At 39.0% G+C, this 21,867-nt stretch overlaps 1 protein-coding gene and 1 pseudogene across 1 annotated transcript; one reads left to right on the top strand and one right to left on the bottom strand.

Moving 5' to 3' along the window:
- Window positions 1-201: 201 nt before the first annotated feature.
- On the top strand, window positions 202-1,457 carry LOC129542133 (olfactory receptor 4K2-like). The gene is made up of 2 exons (XM_088840371.1): window positions 202-1,091; window positions 1,361-1,457. The coding sequence occupies exons 1-2, from the start codon at window positions 202-204 to the stop codon at window positions 1,455-1,457; spliced, it is 987 nt and encodes a 328-aa protein (XP_088696497.1).
- A 9,767-nt stretch (window positions 1,458-11,224) lies between these two features.
- LOC129542127 (olfactory receptor 4K3-like) lies at window positions 11,225-12,171 on the bottom strand (annotated as a pseudogene).
- Window positions 12,172-21,867: the final 9,696 nt, after the last annotated feature.

Below are 21,867 nucleotides of genomic sequence, written 5' to 3'. Positions count from 1 at the left end.
ATATCTGACACAGATTGTTCAGTGGTTCCAAAAAGAAAAATATTTACTGAGCTAGTTAGAAGTTAGATTTTAGGTAATCAATATTCTAGTTAATTATTAACTGATATTATAACTCCTTCATGTGTAATTGTAGAAGTACTGCATTTTCTAACTCTGTCATTGTGTACCACTTTGTCATTATAGACCAGAGCCTGAAGATCAATGGAGGGAATCAACCATTCCAGAGTGTCTGAATTTCTGTTACTTGGACTTACTGATTCTCCTCAGCTCCAGATTTTCCTTTTTGTGATGTTTTCTGTTTTCTACTTAATGACCATGTTGGGCAATTGCCTGATTTTGCTCACGGTACTGTCCACCCCACACCTTCACTCCCCCATGTACTTCCTGCTCAGCAACCTGTCTCTCATCGACATGTGTCTGTCTTCCTTTGCCACTCCAAAGATGATCGTGGACTTCTTTGCTCAGCACAAGACCATCTCCTTTGAGGGATGCATTTCTCAGATCTTCTTTTTGCACCTCTTCACTGGGACTGAAATTGTGCTGCTCATCTCCATGTCTTTTGACAGGTACATTGCCATATGCAAACCTCTCCATTATTCATCAATTATGAGCCAAAGAGTATGTGTTGGGCTTGTGGCAACTTTTTGGACAGTGGGCTTCTTGCATACAATGAGCCAGTTAGCTTTTACCCTCTATTTACCCTTTTGTGGTCCCAATGTTGTAGACAGTTTCTTCTGTGACCTTCCTTTGGTCATCCAGCTGGCATGTATAGACATATATGTTCTTGGAATCTTCATGATTTCAACCAGTGGTGTGATTGCTCTTGTAAGTTTTCTGCTTTTGCTCACTTCCTACATCACTCTTCTGGTCACTATCAAGGACCACTACTCCACTGGATCATCTAAGGCTTTTTCTACCTGCACTGCACATTTCATAGTTGTGTTGATGTTCTTTGGAACCTGCATCTTTATCTATGTGTGGCCTTTCACAGACTTCCTGGTGGACAAAGTTCTCTCTGTTTTCTACACCATCTTTACCCCTTTTCTGAATCCACTTATCTATACTTTGAGAAACCAGGAAGTGAAACAGCTGTGAAGAAGAAACAGCTGCTGCTGCTGCTGCTGCTGCTAAGTCACTTCAGTCGTGTCCGACTCTGTGTGACCCCATAGACGGAAGTCCACCAGGCTCCCCCGTCCCTGGGATTCTCCAGGCAAGAACACTGGAATGGGTTGCCATTTCCTTCTCCAATGTGTGAAAGTCAAAAGTGAAAGTGAAGTCGCTCAGTCGTGTCCGACCCTTAGCGACCCCACAGACTGCAGCCTACCAGGCTACTCCATCCATGGGATTTTCTAGGCAATAGTACTGGAGTGGCTTGCCATTGCCTTCTCCGGAAGAAGAAACTAAGTAACCAATATTTAACTCTTGGGAAAACTACTCCAATATATTCAGTACAATGAGCAGAGAGCTCGTACCTGAGATTTAGTATCATCAGTTTTGTTCTAAGAACAATAGAAAATTAAAGTTAGAATCTTTCAAGTCATTTAGTCTAAATTCATGAAAATCAGAAGTTAAAATTGAGAGATGTGAAGGATCATGCCTAAATGTTAGTGCGATGTTTGCCAGTCTTTTGCAATTATGGATCCATTTGAAAATCCGTTGAAATGTATAGGTTATCTTTATGGAAAAATGCACATATTATCAAAATTGTGAACATAAATTCAGGAATTCATAGACTTCTGAATTCTAGAAACATAGATCCAGGTTCTTAGAGAAGCCTGAGATAAAATATTGCTCTTTTGTCTTTTAACCCAGAACATTCTCACTCAAAGTGTTATGGTATTCTGACGCTGTCCACTTGCGGAACTTAAATTAAGAATATTGGACATAACAGGTTTTTTCATGGCATTGGAATATTTTTGTGGAAAATTTATATTATGAAGAAGCTCTTTCGAATATTGTTGAACAAACTTGATTCAGTGGATACAACTGTTTGAGTTCTGAGTCAACTTTGAACAAAAGAGAACATTTCAGAGGATACAAGATTTAATAATACCTTTTCTCAATAAGTATGTAGATCACTATCACACTTGATATAGCAAATAATTAATCAAACATCAATTGTAAAGTTTAAACCATAGAAAGTAAACTACTCAAATCTGACTGGCTTTCAAAACCTGGTTTGCTATCTTAGATCTGATGAATTTATTAATACCCCAGACTAAATGTTTGAAAAATTATAAACTATTAAATTCATGATAAATTTTTCATTTCCAAATAAATTTTCCCCAATTATTATTAGTCTCAGTGTGAGTATAGAATATAAGTTAGCCTGTGGGAAGAAAAGATGGTAATTGTTTAAGAACTATATTGCAAAATTCTTCCTAATTTGGTATATTAAATATTATGCTGAATTTGTTTTTTTTTTTATTACAAGAAAGTCTTTGAAAATCAGCTGGTCAAACAATTTCCCTCACAGTTGAAGAACCTAAAGTCTAGAGAATCCATGAAGCTAGAGGCTGAATCACCATTAAGGGGCAAAGCTCATTGCTCTAAACATACATGAGACTTAGAATTAGATCTTGGATTTGTCATTTCCTAGTTGTATTATTCTGGAGAGTCACTTTACCTCTTTATTCCTTTTTAAATCTGTAACATGAAGATAATAAATGTAATTGCCCGTTGTAATGATTTTGTAGAAAATGGACAGAATGGTTTCTCAAAATGTCATTTCATTTTTTCTTCTCACCAAGGTAGACTTCTATCTAAACTGTACTTCATTTTTAATAAGTATGTATTTGAAGAACAATTGTATAAGTATAATCACATTGGAGAAGGAGGTGGCAACCCACTCCAGTGTTCTTGCCTGGAGAATCCCAGGGACGGGGGAGCCTGGTCAGCTGCCGTCTGTGGGGTCACACAGAGTCGGACACGACTGAAGTGACTTAGCAGCAGCAGCAGCAGCAGCAACCACTATTTGTCAAACACAAAACTTGATATTCAGGTTTAGGATGTCTGTAATATTGTGGCTTAAGATGTACAGCAGAAAAACAATAAAACACTTTCCAGTTTTCCACTGCTAAAAGGGGGTGGCATGGAAAAACTAGATACAATTCCCTAATACTTTGAGATTTCTCTGAATAACAATATACCGATAGGTTGCATCTCCTTAAATTGACTGAGGTATTTGAAAAGAGTTCAGGAAAAAATCTGTCATGGTGGATTATGACAGTTTGTAAGTTCCAGGAGAAAAACACAAGCCCATGCCTTGCAAAGAAAGAAGTGGCATTAATAGTTTCTTTCATTTATCTCAGACTTTTAATGTTTTGACATGCTTCAACACAAACCAAGCCAAATATTTAATATCTGAAGTTAACTAATGTGCAGTTTAGGGACAAATGTAGCATTTGGACTAGGTATGAAATCACATTTTTAATTTGAAATACTGTTAATTTTAACCAAATCATAAATTCTTCCTTCTTGCTTCAATGTCAGTTAGACAAATGAAAAACGGTTAAGGTAGAAATATACTTTTGCCTCATATACATTCTTTAGCAAAAATTATCATCTTTATTTTTAAATATAAACCTCAGGTCTAAAACTTTCATTTTAATTCAATAATCATTTGCTGAATCTCTACTCTGCTTAAGGCCCTTGTTGGGTGCTGGAGATCCATTAATGTACAAGATCTGTTTCTCTGTCTTTGAGGGACATGTATTTAGCAATAGATAGGTTCCATCTGTTGTAGGTTGAATTCCAGTCCCACCAGTTTATTTCTTGTGTAACCCTCAGCATGTATTTTTGATGTTTCTAAAACTCAATTTCTTCATCATAAAATGTGGACATTTTATGGTGTATTTAACCACTTGGGATGTTGTGAAAATCAAAACACATATACATTTAACCAGCAGTGCTTAGCACTCGAAAGGGTTTATGAATACTAGCTAATTATACTATTATTGTTGCTGTTGTTTTAAACACGATTAAAATTTCAGGGTTACTGAAATATAAATGGTTGTGCCTACTTGAACTTAAAGCCATGGTTTTAATACTGTAATAGGATGTGTCAATTAACTTAATATTAACTAATGCTAAAATATTGGATTTGTGCCAATTATTAATCTTTGATGTATTTCTGTAAATAAAGTTGTCCCTTTACATCTATGTTTTTCAAAAGAGGTATTATATTTTAGGGCTTTCTTATTTAAGTTGAAATATAGTCCAAGATTGCATGCAAGGGAAAAAATAATAAATACACAATGTTCAATGGGCCAGTGTGCTGTTGTTTTTAAATAGAGTTTATTTGATTTTTTAAACAGAGTGTTTTTAATGTTTTTATTTTTTATTTTATTTTTTTTAATTTTTATTTTTATTGGAGACTAATTATTTTACAATATTACATTGGTTGGTTTTGCCGTACATTGACATGAATCCACCCCATAATGTTTTTAAATAGAATGTATATGATTAAAAAGCAATACAATGTTATTCACATGTTTATCTCTTGAACTTTTGTCCAAAAAATAGTGAAATGCTTTATAGTCATATATACATGGATGTATTAAAATATTAACTGGGGAATGAATGGTGACAATCATCTATTCATTTTATATATAGCATGTTATTAAATGTTTCAACAACAGAAAGACTTTGTCCAGACTTATGAAAGTATAAGGGGATTGTTCATGTAGCAATATGATAGATTTACAAAGACAGAACTGTTTGTATGAAGATATGGTACTGTTCAGGAAATTGTTAAAATTCAGTTCAGTTCAATTGCTCAGTCATTTCTAACTCTTTGGAATCCCATGGACTGCAGCATGCCAGGCTTCCCTGTCCATCACCAACTCCCAGAGCTTGCTCAAACTCATGTCCATTGAGTTGGTGATGCCATCCAACCATCTCATCCTCTGTTGTCCTCTTCTCCGCCTGCTTTCAATGCTCAGCATCAGGGTCTTTTCCAATGAGTCAGCTCTTTGCATCAGGTGCCAAAGTATTGGAATTTCAGCTTCAACATCAGTCCTTTCAATGAATATTCAGGACTGATCTCCTTTAGGATTGACTGGTTGGATCTCCTTGCAGTCCAAGGGACTCTCAAGAGTCTTCTCCAACACCACAGTTCAAAAGCATCAATTCTTTGGCGATCAGCTTTCTTCAGAGTCCAACTCTCACATCCATACATGACCACTGGAAAAACCATAGCCTTGACTAGACAGACCTTTGTTGGCAAAGTAATGTCTCTGCTTTTTAATATGCTATCCAGTTTGGTCATAACTTTCCTTCCAAGGAGTAAGTGTCTTAATTTCATGGCTGCAATCAGTGTCCGCAGTGATTTTGGAGCCCCAAAAATAAAGTCAGCCACTGTTTCCACATCTATTTCCCATGAAGTGAAGGTTTGCAGAGGTAGTGCTGAATCTGAGATTTCAAGGCCACGTTGCAGGAAAGTATGTCAGAAGGAAGGAATAGCATAGGCAAAGGCAGAGAAGCATAAATGTGCCTAGCGGGGAGACTTTCCTGGTGGTCTAGTAATTAAGATTCTGCATTTTCAATGCAGGGGGTGTGGGTTCAATCCATGGTAAGGAAATTAGGATCCCACATGCCACACAGCATGGCCAAAAAAATTTTTTTTTAATTTATTTTAAAAAATTGCCAGGGAACTGAGGAGCTAAATGTGGTTTACTATTTCTAGAGAACAAGATGTAATATTAGTGGTTATGGAAAGGGATTGTGCAGCCAGAGCTTCAGTTCAGTTCAGTTCAGTCACTCAGTCATGTCTGAGTCTGCAATTCCTTGGACTGCAGCATGCCAGGCCTCCCAGTCCATCACCAACTCCCGGAGTTTACTCAAACTCATGTCCATTGAGTTGGTGATGCCATCCAACCATCTTTGGTGTGAAATAAAATTCACATTCTATAGCAAGGCAAGAAAACTGTGAAAAAACATTAAAAAATTTCTTTGCTCTTTGGTCTCCTTACTCTCCTCTCCTATGCATTGTGTACCTGCTTCGCATATCGACCAAACCTCCCCCAACAGCAGAAAGGCCTGCTTAACCATAAACAGCAATATTCTCCTAGAATCAACAAGACAACTCCATAAAAGATAACATTCCTTCTTGATCTAGAAAGGGGCCATGATGACAAGGCTTCCCCCTTGGCTCAGTGGCAAAAAATCCACCTACCAGTGCAGCAGACGAAGGAGATGCGGGTTCAATCCCTGGGTCAGGAAGATCCCCAGAAGAAGGAAACGGCAATCCACTCCAGTATTCTTGCCTGGGAAATCCCATGGACAAAGGAGCCTGGGGAATTACAGTCCATGGGGTCACAAAGAATCTGACATGACTGAGCACACACACACACACACACACACACACACACACACGATGACACTTAGATCTGGATTGTGTAAATTTTCAATAACGTATCATTTAATGTACAGCCCACTGTCTCAAAAAGCTTATATAGCTGTTCCTTGACTTCTAATGGATTAGAGGTCAAGTGGAACAGTTTTCAAAGATTTCTGAGATGCTATAAGGGTTTATATGGGAGACCTGGGTTTGATTCCAGGGTTGGGAAGATATCCTGGAGAAGGGAATGGCAACCCACTCTAGTATTCTTGCATGGAGAATTCCATGGACAGAAGAGCCTGGCGAGTCCTGCTCTGCTGCTAAGTCACTTCAGTCATGCCCGACTCTGTGCGACCCCATAGAGAGCAGCCCACCAGGCTCCCCCGTCCCTGGGATTCTCCAGGCAAGAACACTGGAGTGGGTTGCCATTTCCTTCTCCAATGCATGAAAGTGAAAAGTGAAAGTGAAGTCGCTCAGTTGTGTCTGGCTCTTAGCGACCCCATGGACTGCAGCCCACCAGGCTCCTCTGTCCACGGGATTTTCCGGGCAAGAGTACTGGAGTGGGGTGCCATTGCCTTCTCCAGAGCTACAGTCCATGGGGTTGCAAAGAGTCAGACAAGACTGAGTGACTCACACACACACACACACACATATTACGGTTATAATTCTTAATTTGGCTAAGGTAAAATGTTCCATATCTTTCTTAACCGATTGATTATAACTTTTTTTTATCAACTCTGGGATGCTAGATATATATGGCAGAGACAATGGGGAAGCACTGGGTAACTGAGAAAAGGCTAGAAGCAACAGGCCAATTTTCATACAGTTTCTATTTTGAGAACTTTTTACAGTTTTATCAAGTGATTTGATGGAAGTTTACTTATTTTCACTTATTTTGGTATGTAAAAGGATGTGTAAAATATACAGTCTGTGCTTGAATACTTTGTTGTAGATGCAAAAGAAAAGATATCCTGGTTTTTCTTGTCTCTTTCCAATCTCTCCTGTATCTTTGAATCTTCTTATTTGACATGTATACTGAACTTTATGTTGTGTGGTAAGTTGACTTGCCAATGACTAGTAAGTTGGTCCAGCAATTTCTGGAAAGAAGGTTCCTTTTTCCTTCTTATTCTCTTCTTTTCTCATCACCTTGCACCTTGAAGCTATTTCCCAGAATCTCTTTAGCTCCCATACCCTGAAAAGACCTGCCTCTCTGAATGGCATGTTGGTGCATATTCATTGAGGGGATGACACAGAAGTTGGTGAAATCTTTACATTAAGGTCAGATAATATCTGGAGGGGAGCAAGAAGGATTACAGAAGAAACCTGGACATCCCTGGTGAGGCATATACCACTTAGCTCTTGTCTCCCCAGTGGTGATGTTGATTTTGACATTGTTATTCCACTGTTTATGAAGATTAAATATATGAATTTATTCTCAAATATTTATTCCCCAAAGCTTATAATATAACAGGCTTCATTAAATGGGTTACAGAAGAAAAACCAATATGGTTGGGGAATATACAACTATTACAGCGTGTAGTAGGATATGAATCATCTGGATCCTGATTATGTCTTCAGTTCCATTTTGCATTCCTGTCCATCTTGAACACTAACTTTTCTTTTTCTCCAGCGTGCCAGACTCTATTCTGTTGGATTGTTTTCACATGCTATTTTATCTGCTTAACTTCTGACAGTAATACTAGAAAGTGTGGCTTTTGAATAGTAGCAGTGGCTTTTCTGCTGGGAGAAAAACACATCTAAAGGGATTTTGAGACCAAGAAACTAGTTTGGTGCCGATGGCTCATTGCTCGACACAAATCCAATCTAACACAAATCTCAATTTTATTTTATGTACACGTTTAACTTTTCTGAACAATATTAAGTATTTTGACATTTCAAAATACATTTACTTCTGATTTTATTTAGTAGACTATAATTGGAATGAACATGTGAAGTAGTTTAAACTCAATGGAAGTAAATAGACAATAGGGAATCCAATTAATTAAATAAGAGAAACAAAAAGTGACATTCCATGACTCTATGGAACAGCACCGTAGACAGTTTTAATCAGGCTAATGACTCTTGGAGGTGAAGATGGAATCATACATTAGGTTCAATATTTCTGGAAATCATTTGCTAGGTTGATCTTTTACAGTGAACTATTGGGACTAAGTGTTAGGTTTCTTCTCTATGGTCATGAGACTGAAAGATTGAAGAGCACCTCAGAAAGCTATTTGGTGATAGAAAATATGAGACAAGGAGGGAGAAGCCACCATCAGTGGAGAGCTTAGAATGGGAACCGTGATCATTCTTTACTCTTACTTCTTAGGTTGGTGCTTATGCCAAATATCTAGATTTTGTCTTTGGGGCTAATATTCCATGTAGCATTCCTAATGCTTGGGATCTTATTCTAGAGCACATGCAAAGTTTCATGTGATGGAATCTATGACATTTATTTGGCTATAATTCTAGCAGTGTGCATGTTAGGATGTTAAAGTGGAAAACAAAATTCATAGCCTGGGCATAGAAAACAACTAATGGAGCATTCCTTACTGTGGTTAGCCAACCATATGCTATTGATCAGAATTAAATATGAATATTCATCCAACTTGTAGATTTGGTATAACAGAGTTGAGAAGGTGGGAAGACAGATTTATAATGTTCATAGAGAATATTTACAGGGTTTTAAAAATATTTTTTCACTAACATAATTCATTAGTCCATCTCTCCAGTGACATTAAGCCTATTCATAAATTTTTCCTACTTCATCATAAGAAACATATGTAAGAATATATCTTTTGAATTCTGTCAGGTCCAATAACTTTTCAAATAAATTTTTAAGAAAATAACACAATTGCAATTTATAGTTGTATACATTCAACATACAGACACAGAAACTTGAGTCAATGTATTAAGCTGTATATTCATTTCTTCATTATTGTAAGTATCCATCTGTATCTTGCTATACATCTACCCACCCAAACACACATATCCATCTATTTGCCCATCCATTCACCTAATAATTTATTTATCTTTATATTCAACTCTTTACAATCTATCTATCTATCAATATATACATCTGTCCTTATCTAAACCCAAGCTATATAATATTACATACAATATTAGGCAAATTTTGACAATGCCAGCCAACTGGATAATTGGAAAACAAACTATAAATGGTTGTAAGTATTTACTTTTAAGCATTAACATTTTTCCTATGTATAACTCTCAGAATGACAATAGTCAATTTGCTCTTAAAGGCAATTTAGCTGTTGTCTAATTGATAGAGGAGAAGAGAGACAGAAAGACAAGAGGCACTTTCTTAGTAGGACTCTATCATCTTGCTGCTGCTGCTGCTAAGTCACTTCAGTCGTGTCCGACTCTGTGCGACCCCATAGACGGTAGCCCACCAGGCTCCGCGTCTCTGGGATTCTCCAGGCAAGAACACTGGAGTGGGCTGCCATTTCCTTCTCCAATGCATGAAAGTGAAAAGTGAAAGTGAAGTTGCTCAGTCGTATCCGACTCTTTGCGACCCCATGCACTATCATCTTAAAGGTATACAAACTTGGGAAAGTCACCTTATTTCCTGATTCTTAGTTTCATCATCAGTAAAATGAATAGATATTACTAGGTTGTTTCTATGTTCTGAAGTCTCTAGTTATTAGGTATATCAACTAAGTTGAAGGAGCATTGTTTCATAGATTTCTTAAGTCAAATACTGTTTTGTTTTTTTTTTTTACTTTACAATATTGTATTGGTTTTGCTGTACATTGACATTAATCCCCCCCTGGGTGTACATGTGTTCCCCCAATACTGTGTTTAAGCATAAGGATCTTTTAGGAACTTAATGTTTACAATATGGCATTTGATTACAAAATGATACAGTAAGTATCATGGTACCAAAATAGCGTACTGGTTAGAAAACAAACAGTTTGTAGGTGAATGATCTAAAGAAAGAAAGTGAAAGTGTTAGTGGCTCAGTCGTGTCAGACTTTTCGTGACTCTATTGTCTGTAGCCTGCCAGGTTCCTCTGTCCATGGGTTTTCCCCAGCAAGAATACTGGAATGAGTTGTCATTTCCTTCTCCAGGGGATCTTCCTGACCCAGTGATCGAACCCAGGTCTCTTGCAGTGCAGGCAGATTGTTCACCTTCTGAACCACCAGAGAAACCTGAGTGATCTAAATTCTGCCTTAAAAAACATGACCTTGAAAAGTTACCATGTCCGTGGATCTTAGTTTCCTCTTCTGTAGATCAAGAATGTGGATGGGATTTGGTACATATTACTCCAGAGTCTTTCTATATGAATATGATTATAAGAATTTTCTTAGTGTTTACTGTACTGTTTTAAAATTGTTTAATCCACACAAGAGGGCATAGGGACTGAAATAAAGAACATTATTCTTCTTATTGATGATAGGTTACAAAATATTAAATAGTAAACATCCTCACCAAGAAACTGCAGTATTTTTTCTGACCTTTGAACTAAAATGTTATTCATCAACAATAAAAAATTCCACTATTATTTCAGTGTACAAGTGTTGGTACTTTCACATTTGTTCCTTTCCTTAATCATAAGAGCCTGTAAGGAAATCCACTCTTTCCTGAAACATGTGAATGTCTTAATACTCAAATAAATACCTACATCTGACAACGGTTGAATATTCTAAAAAGTGAGTCCTTGTGAGGTAAAATTTTGGATATTGGTTTGATAATGTTCCATCGTAAATATTATGCTGTGTGAGGAACTCTTAATATGACCAAAACTCAGTAACTGATGAGACTGATGATGAAAACAATTCTGCCATGAAATATATGATTTCTTGCACTAGCATGACAATGTTGACCAACAAAGTAAATGCTCATTTTTGTACGCGCAAAAGCAAATCAAGGGCTATGATCAGTCTGGCTAGACTTCAAGACACGGCTGCTAAGTTTTCTCATGGAATCCTTGACATCCTTATTTCTAAGGGTGTAGATGACTGGATTTAAGAGGGGAGTGAAAATGGTATAAAATACGGAGAGAACTTTGTCTATTGGGACATTTGTGAAAGGCCACACGTAAATGAAAATGCATGGGCCAAAGAAAAGAGTCACCACAGTGAAGTGGGCACTGCAGGTGGAGAGAGCTTTGCAGGACCCACCAGAAGAACGTTGTCTAATAGTGACCAAGATGACAGCGTAGGAAATCACCAAGAGAACGAAGCACACTAGGGCAATCAGGCCGCTGGTTGAGATCATGAGCACTCCTAGAATGTATGTGTCTACGCAGGCAAGTTTAATCACTAAGGGAAGATCACAGAAGAAACTGTCCACTTCATTGGGCCCACAGAAGGGCAGATTCACAGTAAATGCGAGCTGACTCATAGCGTGGAAGATGCCGACAATCCAGGAAAGTGTCACAAGCCCAAGGCACGTTCTCCGGTTCATGATGGTTAAATAGCGTAAAGGCTTACAAATAGCTACATACCTATCAAAAGACATGGATATCAGCAGCACAATCTCAACACCCCCTAAGAGATGCAGGAAGAATATCTGGGTGATGCAGCCTTCAAAAGAGATGACCTTAGGCTCCCTGAAGAAATCTGCAATCATTTTGGGAGTGGCAAATGAGGCCAGAGACACGTCAATGAAGGAGAGGTTGCCCAGCAGAAAGTACATGGGGGAGTGCAGGCGTGGCTCTGACACAATGGTGACACAGTGAGGAGGTTCCCCAGCACAGTGGCTGCATAGACTACAGAGAAAAACAGGAGATAGATGATCTGGAGTTCCCAAGAACTGGAAAGACCTTGTAGTGTGAATTCAGTTATGACCGACTGATTATTCCAGGCCATTCAGTTTGATTTCAGGAAGGACTCTGGCTTCCTGATGGAGGAGAATGAGGAAAAATACAGTGATTAAATACAAAATGAGACTTTTCTGCATGAAATAATATAGGGGTTTCCCTCCACCAGATAATAGTTTTCTGTTGTATTATTCTTCTGTTCACATTGCTCAAATATTTCCTCCGTGACCTTTCCAGATATTTTAGCTAACTAATTAAAATATCAGTTCAGGTTAATTCTTATGATTTTGCAATTTGCTTAAAGTATGATGCCAGTCTTTATAAAATAAATAAAAATTCAGTTATTTGAATATTACTCCTTAGTTTGTGAAACACTTAAAAAAATCTCATAGGCAGCTGCCAAGTTTTGAATGGAAAAAGAATGGCAACAAAACATCATGATGCCAGAGAAAGACTGGAGTGAACAATGTTTGAGAATCATGATTGATTATTAGTGGGAACACAATGATGCAAAGGAGGGTAGGCACTGGTTTTTTTTTGCAATGAGTGGGGTAAGGGAATACAACCTGAAAAAAAATGGATACAGAGAAACAGACTGTTTCAATTTTCTATTAGCCATGGTTCAGAATAAAACTGAAATAGCCTCTTATTCTTAGTTCTCCATTTTAGTTATGCAGGCATGTATGATCCTGTTCTATGCCACCAATGCCATACACCTCAAAGGCTCATGAACATGATATGGTTAAAGCCTGAAGGCTTCATATAGGTCCAAGTATATGGTAAATACAAAATCTCTTAAACACTCTGCTGCCTGAAGTCAGCTATTTTTTAACTGCTGGATTTTATAGATTTTCACCAAAGCAGTTGGCAGCAGGAAACTTCCTATTTCTAGAGTTCACTTAGAAAAAATAGGAAACAGATTCATGTAGAGACAGAGAAAGATAATGGAGAACCTAGAAGAAGTTACGTAAAACAATATGCTGTAAACATTAAAACTAGACTGCTTAGGGAAATCCTCACTGAGATCTAAGAAGACTTTACAAAATACACTGAAAGTCAACTGAAACGATGTATACCTAGAATTCACATCAAAGTCCTTTCATCTTGTCATCAAACCAAGTTTTTCTCTTCTCTTTTCTTTCTCAAAACTCTGCTGCAAGTATGTATTCTAAATAAATTGTTCCATTACTAAGCAAATCTACACAGGCAAGTACTCATACTCTTGACTTTCTGTTTTGATGTTTGGTGCCCTTTCTCTAACTCCACACTGTTCTGACTTTACCCATTTCAGAAACTAGGTTTGCTTCTGCACTCACATACCTGATATTGAAGAGGATGCCTCCAGTACAGCTTACACTTAAATTGGTGTAGCAGAAAGAGCAGTGACTTGGGATTGAGACAGTGTGGATTCAAATCTTGTCCTAGATATGCAAGATTAGATAATCCACTGCATGAACGGGTACCTCTGATTCTTCATATGATAATGATGAAGGGGGTTGACCTAGATGGTTTTAGGATCCTTTCCACAGACACATTAACCTTCCGATACTCAACTAGTCCCTGAAATCAGTGGCGACCACTCCAGAGTGACCTCAGATCAATCTGCTGCCTAATTTCTGGATAAAAGAGACTCAAATCTTTGAGACCTTTGTATTTATAACATCTGTACTGATATGAGTGGATTCAATAAATTTCATGGCATGAAAAGAACCAGTTACTCCCTGGAGGAACTAACACATGTTCAAGTTCCAAGGGAATTATTAGAACATTCAACACGTTTTGTCTAGAGTTAAAGATAGATCATAAAGTGTTATTATTATTCTTAAATGCTCTCTGTACATGGAGTGAATATGATGGGAAAGATGTAAGGGAGAATCCTTATCTTGGGCCACAGCAAAGATAAGACAAATAGGATCTATTATTTGGCTTGGGGGATACAAATGTTATCTCTCAGTTCATTGAAAAATAAATGAGAATGTGATTCCCTGTTTGAGACCAGAAAAATTCATACTCTTAAAAGAAGTGTTCAGAACCTACATGAGGAAAAGTTTAAAGCCCTCCTACAAGACTAAAATATAGACTTGAACAAATGGAAACATAAACCATGATCTTGAATTAGAATGTACATCACAAAGATGTCAGTTCGCCTTAAATGAATTTATAGAGTTAATTCAATTTAAATATAAATTACACCAGGCCTCTTTGATCTAGATAAACTAACTACAAAATTCATTTGGAAAAATAAAATGCAAACATGCAAGAGGAGCCAGGGAAACATTTTAAAAAATAGAGCAATGGGCAAGGATGAGTTCTAGAGTGCATGAAACCATGCTATAAAGATGCCATAAATAAAACAAATGATATTGATGAATTAATATAAAAACAATTAAAAAAACAAAATTAAAAACCAAGGAATAGGCTTAATTGCACATGGAAATAAAGTATATAAAAAGTGAAGTTTCTAAAATGAGTAGGGGTTAATTAGTGCTTTTTAACAAGGGATTTTGAGATAGCTGGATAGCCACCTGGAAAAGAACTGCATTAATTCCTCATAACTTACCTGCCACTATTCAAAATTGGACACATATTTATTTGTAAAACCTGATTTTCTTTTTATATCTAGGGGAGGAAATCATTCCCAACTATAACTCAAAATTCATTAATAATAAGGGAAAATTGAATATTTTGATTACAAACGTTTTCATGGCAGAGACGCAAAAGCATAGCTGACACAAATGAATACTTAGAAAAAATCTAACCTTTAAGGACAAGTCGATGATACATAAAGAGCTAGTGAGCGAGTGAAAAGACCACCAACCATGCAGACAAATGGAGAAAGATGTGCAAATGTGTTGTTGTTCAGTCGCTATGTTGTGTCCGGCTCTTTGCGACCCTTTGGACTGCAGTGTGCCAGGCTTCCCTGTGCTTCCCTATTGCCCAGAGTTTGTTCAGAGTCATGTCCATTGAGTCAGTAATGCCATCTGACCATCTCATCCTCTGTTGCCCCCTTCTCCTCCTGCCTTCAATCTTTCCCAGCATCAGGGTTTTTCCAATGAGTTGGCTCTTTGAATCAGGTGGCTTAAGTATTGGAGCTTCAGCATCAGTACTTCCAATGAATATTCACAGTTGACTTCCTTTAGGATTGACTTTTTTGATCTCCTTGCTGTCTAAGGGACTTTCAAGAGTCTTCTCCAACACCGCAGTTGAAAACCATCAGTTCTTCGTCTCTCAGCCTTCTTTATGGTCCAACACTCACATCCGTACATTACTGCTGGAAAAACCATAACTTTGACTATATGGACCTTTGTCAGCCAAGTGATGTCTTTGTTTTTTAAAACACTGCTTAGGTTTGTCATAGCTTTTCTTCCAAGGAGCAAGCATTTTTTAATTTCATGGCTGCAGTCACCATCTGCACTAATTTTAGAGCCAAAGAAAATAAAGTTTGTCACTGTTTTCATTGTTTCCCCAACTATTTGCCATTAAGTGATAGGACTGGATGCCATGATCTTAGTTTTTTGAATGTTGAGTTTTAAGCCAGCTTTTTACTCTCCTCTTTCACCTTCATCAAGAGGTTCTTTAGTTCCTCTTCACTTTCTGTCGTAAGGGTGGTGTTATCTGCATATCTGAGGTTACTATATTTCTCCCGGAAATCTTGATTCCAGCTTGGCATTTTGCATGATGCAAGAGGTCAGTCTTCATTCCAATCCCAAAGAAAGGCAATGCCAAAGAATGCTCAAACTACCGGACAATTGCTCTCATCTCACAAGCTAGTAAAGTCATGCTCAAAATTCTCCAAGCCAGGCTTCAGCAATATGTAAACCATGAACTCCCAGATGTTCAAGCAGGTTTTAGAAAAGGCAGAGGCACCAGAGATCAAATTGCCAACATCCGCTGGATCATGGAGAAAGCAAGAGAGTTTCAGAAAAACATCTATTTCTGCTTCATTGACTGTGCCAAAGCCTTTGACTGTGTGGATCACAATAAACTGTGGAACATTCTGAAAGAGATGGGAATCCCAGACCACCTGACCTGCCTCTTGAGAAACCTGTATGCAGGTCAGGAAGCAACAGTTAGAACTGGACATGGAACAACAGACTGGTTCCAAATAGGAAAAGGTGTACGTCAGGGTTGTATATTGTCACCTTGCTTATTTAACTTATATGCAGAGTACATCATGAGGAACGCTGGGCTGGAAGAAGCCCAAGCTGGAATCAAGAAGCACAAGCTGGAATCAAGATTGCTGGGAGAAATATCAATAACCTCAGATATGCAGATGACACTACCATTATGGCAGACAGTGAAGAGGAACTCAAAAGCCTCTTGATGAAAGTGAAAGAGGAGAGTGAAAAGGTTGGCTTGAAGCTCAACATTCAGAAAACAAAGATCATGGCATCTGGTCCCATCACTTCATGGGAAATAGATGGAAAAACAGTGGAAACAGTGTCAGACTTTGTTTTTTTGGGCTCCAAAATCACTGCAGATGCTAATTGCAGCCAAGAAATTAAAAGACGCTTGCTCCTTGGAAGGAAAGTTATGACCAACCTTGATAGTATATTAAAAAGCAGAGACATTACTTTGCCAACCAAGGTCCGTCTAGTCAAGGCTATGGTTTTTCCTGTGGTCATGTATGGATGTGAGAGTTGGACTGTGAAGAAAGCTGATCGCTGAAGAATCGATGCTTTTGAACTGTGGTGTTGGAGAAGACTCTTGAGAGTCCCTTATACTGCAAGGAGATCCAACCAGTCCATTCTAAGGGAGATCAATCCTGGATGTTCATTGGAGGGACTGATGCTGAAGCTGGCCAGCAATACTTTGGCCACCTCATGCGACGAGTTGATTCAATGGAAAAGACTCTGATGCTGGGAAGGGTTGGGGGCGGGAGAAGAAGGGGACGACCGAGAATGAGATGGCTGGATGGCATCACCGACTCTGTGGACATGAGTTTGAGTGTACTCCGGGAGTTGGTGATGGACAGGGAGGCCTGGTGTGCTGTGATTCATGGGGTCGCGGAGAGTCGGACACGACTGAGCGACTGAACTGAACTGAACTGAATGTGGTGTCTGAATGTTGGTTTAAAGGGCAGCAAACTGAAAAGGCAGTTATTTTGGAGATTATTAAGCATTACGATCCAGAAGCACACTATGACGTCACTCCAGTGACAACTTCTTACCTGGTAACTTTCCATGCTTCCAGTCTTAGCCTTCAGTATATTCTAATATAGCAGCCAAAGTAATCATGATAAAATTTGTCACTTCTTTGCCCAAAACACTCCAAAGTGTTCATCCATTTCCTGCACGTTGAAACTAAAGTTGTCATGACCAACTCTAAGTCCCAATACCCCTATCCCTTGTTACCTTTCTGATCTTAACTCCACCACTTCTCACACTTGTTAACCCCACTCTAATCAGCCTTGTCTTGTTCCTGTTTTTGGAAATTCCAAGCACCTATACCAGGCTCTTTGCATTTGATATCCCCTCTTTGTGGAAGAAACTTTCTTCCTTTTGAAATCTGTATGCTTATCTCTTCATTTCCTTCAGGTTTCCTCTTAAAGTAATCTTTTCAGTGAAGTCTTCGGTGACAACTCTATCTACAAGTACAATGTTTTCAACAATACTTATCATGTTTCACTGTTTTATATTTTGCCCCATAACACTTAAACACATTATATCATGTACTTATTTCTTTACAATAGATTTGTTTGTTTCTCCCAACTACCCAGTAAAAGCTTAAGTGAGGACAGCAGCTTTGTTTCATTCACTGCTACATCCACTAAGCTTGGAAAACTCCGTGGTATTTGGTTCAGTTCAGTTCAGTCACTCAGTCATGTCCAACTCTTTGCGACCCCATGAATCACAGCACGCCAGTCCTCCCTGTCTATCACCAACTCCCGGAGTTCACTCAAACTCACGTCCATCGAGTTGGTGATGCCATTCAGCCATCTCATTCTCTGTCATCCCCTTCTCCTCCTGCCCCCAATCCCTCCCAACATCAGAGTCTTTTCCAGTGACTCAACTCTTTGCATGAGGTGGCCATTTGGTAGGCATGCAAAAATGTTATTGAATAAATTGGTCTTAATGCTATTTAAAGCAAAAAAGAAAAGAAAAACAGACTACTCTGCATAAACATAGTGGGAGTAAAAAGCTACTCATTCCACAACTGATATTTAATCCTCATTTCTTTCTCCAAACCATAGCAAGGTTCTAAGCAAAAATGCTTCCCCTTCCCTCCCCACCCTCATACAATGCTATATAAACAACCAGAAATGAATACCTAAGTCTATCAAATATTCCTACCGCAGGAAGCAGCACCCTTTTTCTGATACTTCCGCTGACTGAGCAAATCTGTAGAAAAGTTTGAGCTTTCAGTCAGGAAGCACAGTTTTTAGATTCAAATCTTTTCCACAGTTTAACGTTCTTGAATCCCATTTCATCATGTACAGAAGAAGGAAACCTAGCTAAATTAATTTTTTTCTCAGCCATAAAAAAATAAGCACTGGAACACTTTTTATTTATTATGGAATTGAGGGATCTTGAAGTTTTGAACTGTGGTGTTGGAGAAGACTCTTGAGAGTCCCTTGTACTGCAAGGAGATCCAAACAGTCCATTCTAAGGGAGATCAATCCAGGGTGTTCATTGGAAGGACTGATGCTAAAGCTGAAACTGCAATATTTTGGCCACCTCATGTGACGAGTTGACTTACTGGAAAAGACTCTGATGCAGGGAAAAGTTGGGGGAGGGAGGAGAAGGGGAAGACCGAGAATGAGATGGCTGGATGGCATCACTGACTCTGTGGACATGAGTTTGAGTGAACTCCGGAAGTTGGTGATGGACAGGGAGGACTGGCGTGCTGTGATTCATGGGGTCGTGGAGAGTCGGACACGACTGAGCCACTGAACTGAACTGAACTATGAAAACAGATGAATGTAAAGCTAACATGATTATAGTGGATTGGAGGAGATAAGATTTGGAGTTTTCAGTCCCCTTTAAGAGCACATGGGGGCATCTGCACAACACATCCAGGGTTCCATGAATCAGAGTTTGAAATTCCATGGGCTGTAAAGTCTTCCTGGCTTTTCCAGGATTTCTACATTCTGATTTGTCTTCTCATTCTGATTTCCCTCCCTCTCTCATGGTCCTTGCTTGCAATCAACTGAATAAGTCTGAATATCCTATTCCTGAAATGTTTAATCCCTTTGTTCTTCTTTGCACATACCCATCTTGACTTCCGAAGGCATATAAGGAACTCCTGAGGTATAACTTCCAATTGCAATTATTCTCCTCTAGCCTTTCTCTCCTCTTGTCATTTCCGCAACCATCAGATGCATGCTGCTGCTGCTGCTGCTAAGTCACTTCAGTCGTGTCCGACTCTGTGTGACCCCATAGACGGAAGCCAACCAGGCTCCCCCGTCCCTGGGATTCTCCAGGCAAGAACACAGGAGTTGGTTACCATTTCCTTCTCCAATGTGTGAAAGTGAAAAGTGAAAGTGAAGTCGCTCAGTCGTGTCCGACCCTTAGCGACCCCACAGACTGCAGCCTACCAGGCTCCTCCATCCATGGGATTTTCTAGGCAAGAGTACTGGAGTGGCTTGCCACTGCCTTCTCTGATCAGATGCACACTCCTAATCATATTCTCCTATACTGAAATTGTGAGTCGCATTTCATTTTCCAACAAATCAATTACAGAACCCTCAGTTGGTTCTGTTTAGTTCAGTTGCTCAGTCGTGTCTGACTCTTCGCGACCCCATGGAGTGCAGCACACCAGGCATCCCTGTCCATCACCGACTCCCTGAGTTTACTCAAACTCATATCTATTGAGTCGATGATGCCATCCAACTATCTCATCCTCTGTCATTCCCTGCTCCTCTCATCTTCAATCTTTCCCAGCATCAGGGTCTTTTCAAATGAGTCACTCTTCGCATCAGGTGGCAAAAGGATTGGAGTTTCAGCTTCAACATCAGTCCTTCCAATGAATATTCAGGACTGATTTCCCTTAGGATGGACTGGTTGTATCCTAAGGGATGCAGTCACTTGCAGTCCAAGGTTCTCTCAAGAGTCTTCTCCAACACCACAGTTCAAAAGCATCCATTCTTCGGTGCTTAGCTTTCTTTATAGTCCAACTCTCACATCCATACATGACTACTCGAAAAACCATAGCCTTGACTAGACAGACCTTTGTTGGCAGAGTAATGCCTCTGCTTTTTAATATGCTGTCTAGGTTGGTCATATCTTTTCTTCCATGGAGTAAGCGTTTTTTTATTTCATGGCTGCAATCACAGTCTGCACTGATTTAGGAGCCCAAAAAATTAGAGTCTGCCACTGTTTCCACTGTTTCTCCATCTATTTGCCATGAAGAGATGGGATTGGATGCCATGATATTTTTTTTCTGAATGTTGTGTTTTAAGCCAACTTTTTCATTCTCCTCATTCACCCACATAAAGAGACTATTTAGTTCCTCTTCGCTTTCTGCTGTAAGGTGGTGTCATCTGCATATCTGAGGTTATTGATATTTCTCTTGGCAATCTTGATTCCAGCTTGTGCTTCCTCCAGCCTAGCATTTCTCATGATGTACTCTTCATATAAGTTAAATAAGCAGGGTGACAAAATATAGCCTTGATGTACTCCTTTTCCTATTTGGAACCAATCTGATGTTCCATGTCCAATTCTAACTGTTGCTTCCTGTCCTGCATATAGGTTTCTCAAGAGACAGGTCAGGTGGTCTGACATGCCCATCTCTTGAAGAATTTTCCATAGTTTTATTGTGAGCTACACAGTCAAAGGCTTTGGCATAGTCAATAAAGCAGAAATAGATGTTTTTCTGGAACTCTCTTGCCTTTTCGATAATCCTGAGGATATTGGAAATTTGATTTCTGGTTCCTCTGCCTTTTCTAAAACCAGCTTGAACATCTGGAAGTTCATGGTTCACATATTGCTGAAGCCTGGCTTGGAGTATTTTAAGCATTACTCTACAAGCGTGTGAGATGAGTGCAATTGTGTGGTAGTCTGAGCCTTCTTTGGCATTGCCTTTCTTTGGGATTGGAATGCAAACTGACCTTTCCCAGTCCTGTGGCCACTGCTGAGTTTTCCAATTTTGCTGGCATACTGAGTGCAGCACTTTCACAGCATCATCTTTTAGGATGTGAAATAGCTCAGTGAAACAAAGCCATGCCATGTAGGGCCATCCAAGATGGACAGGTCATGGTGGAGAGTTCTGACAAAATGTGGTCCACTGGAGAAGGGAATGGCAAACCACTTCAGTAGTCTTGCCTTGAGAATCCCATGAACAGTATGAAAAGGCAAAAAGATAGGACACTGAAAGATGAACTCCCCAGGTCGGTAGGTGACCAATATGCTACTGGAGATCAGTGGAGAAAGAACTTCAGAAAGAATGAAGGGATGGAGCCAAAGCAAAAACAACACCCAGTTGTGGACGTGACTCATAATAGAAGCAAGGTCCGATGCTATAAAGAGCAATATTGCATAGGAACCTGAAATGTTAGGTCCATGAATCAAGGCAAATTGGAATAGTGAACATCGACATTTTAGGAATCAGCGAAGTAAAATAGATTGGAATGGGTGAATTTTACTCAGATGAACATTGTACTTACTACTGTGGGCAGGAATCCCTTAGAAGAAATGGAGTAACCATCATGTTCAATGAAAGTCTGAAAGTCAGTACTTGGATGCAATCTCAAAAATGACAGAATGATCTCTGTTCATTTCCAAGGCAAACCATTCAATATCACGGT

The sequence above is a fragment of the Moschus berezovskii genome, chromosome 9 (genome assembly GCF_049115385.1).
Source record: "Moschus berezovskii isolate FMDL1 chromosome 9, NW_MosBer_1.0, whole genome shotgun sequence".
In the NCBI taxonomy this organism is placed as follows: domain Eukaryota; kingdom Metazoa; phylum Chordata; class Mammalia; order Artiodactyla; family Moschidae; genus Moschus; species Moschus berezovskii.
This window is presented reverse-complemented; position numbering and strand designations above follow the sequence as displayed.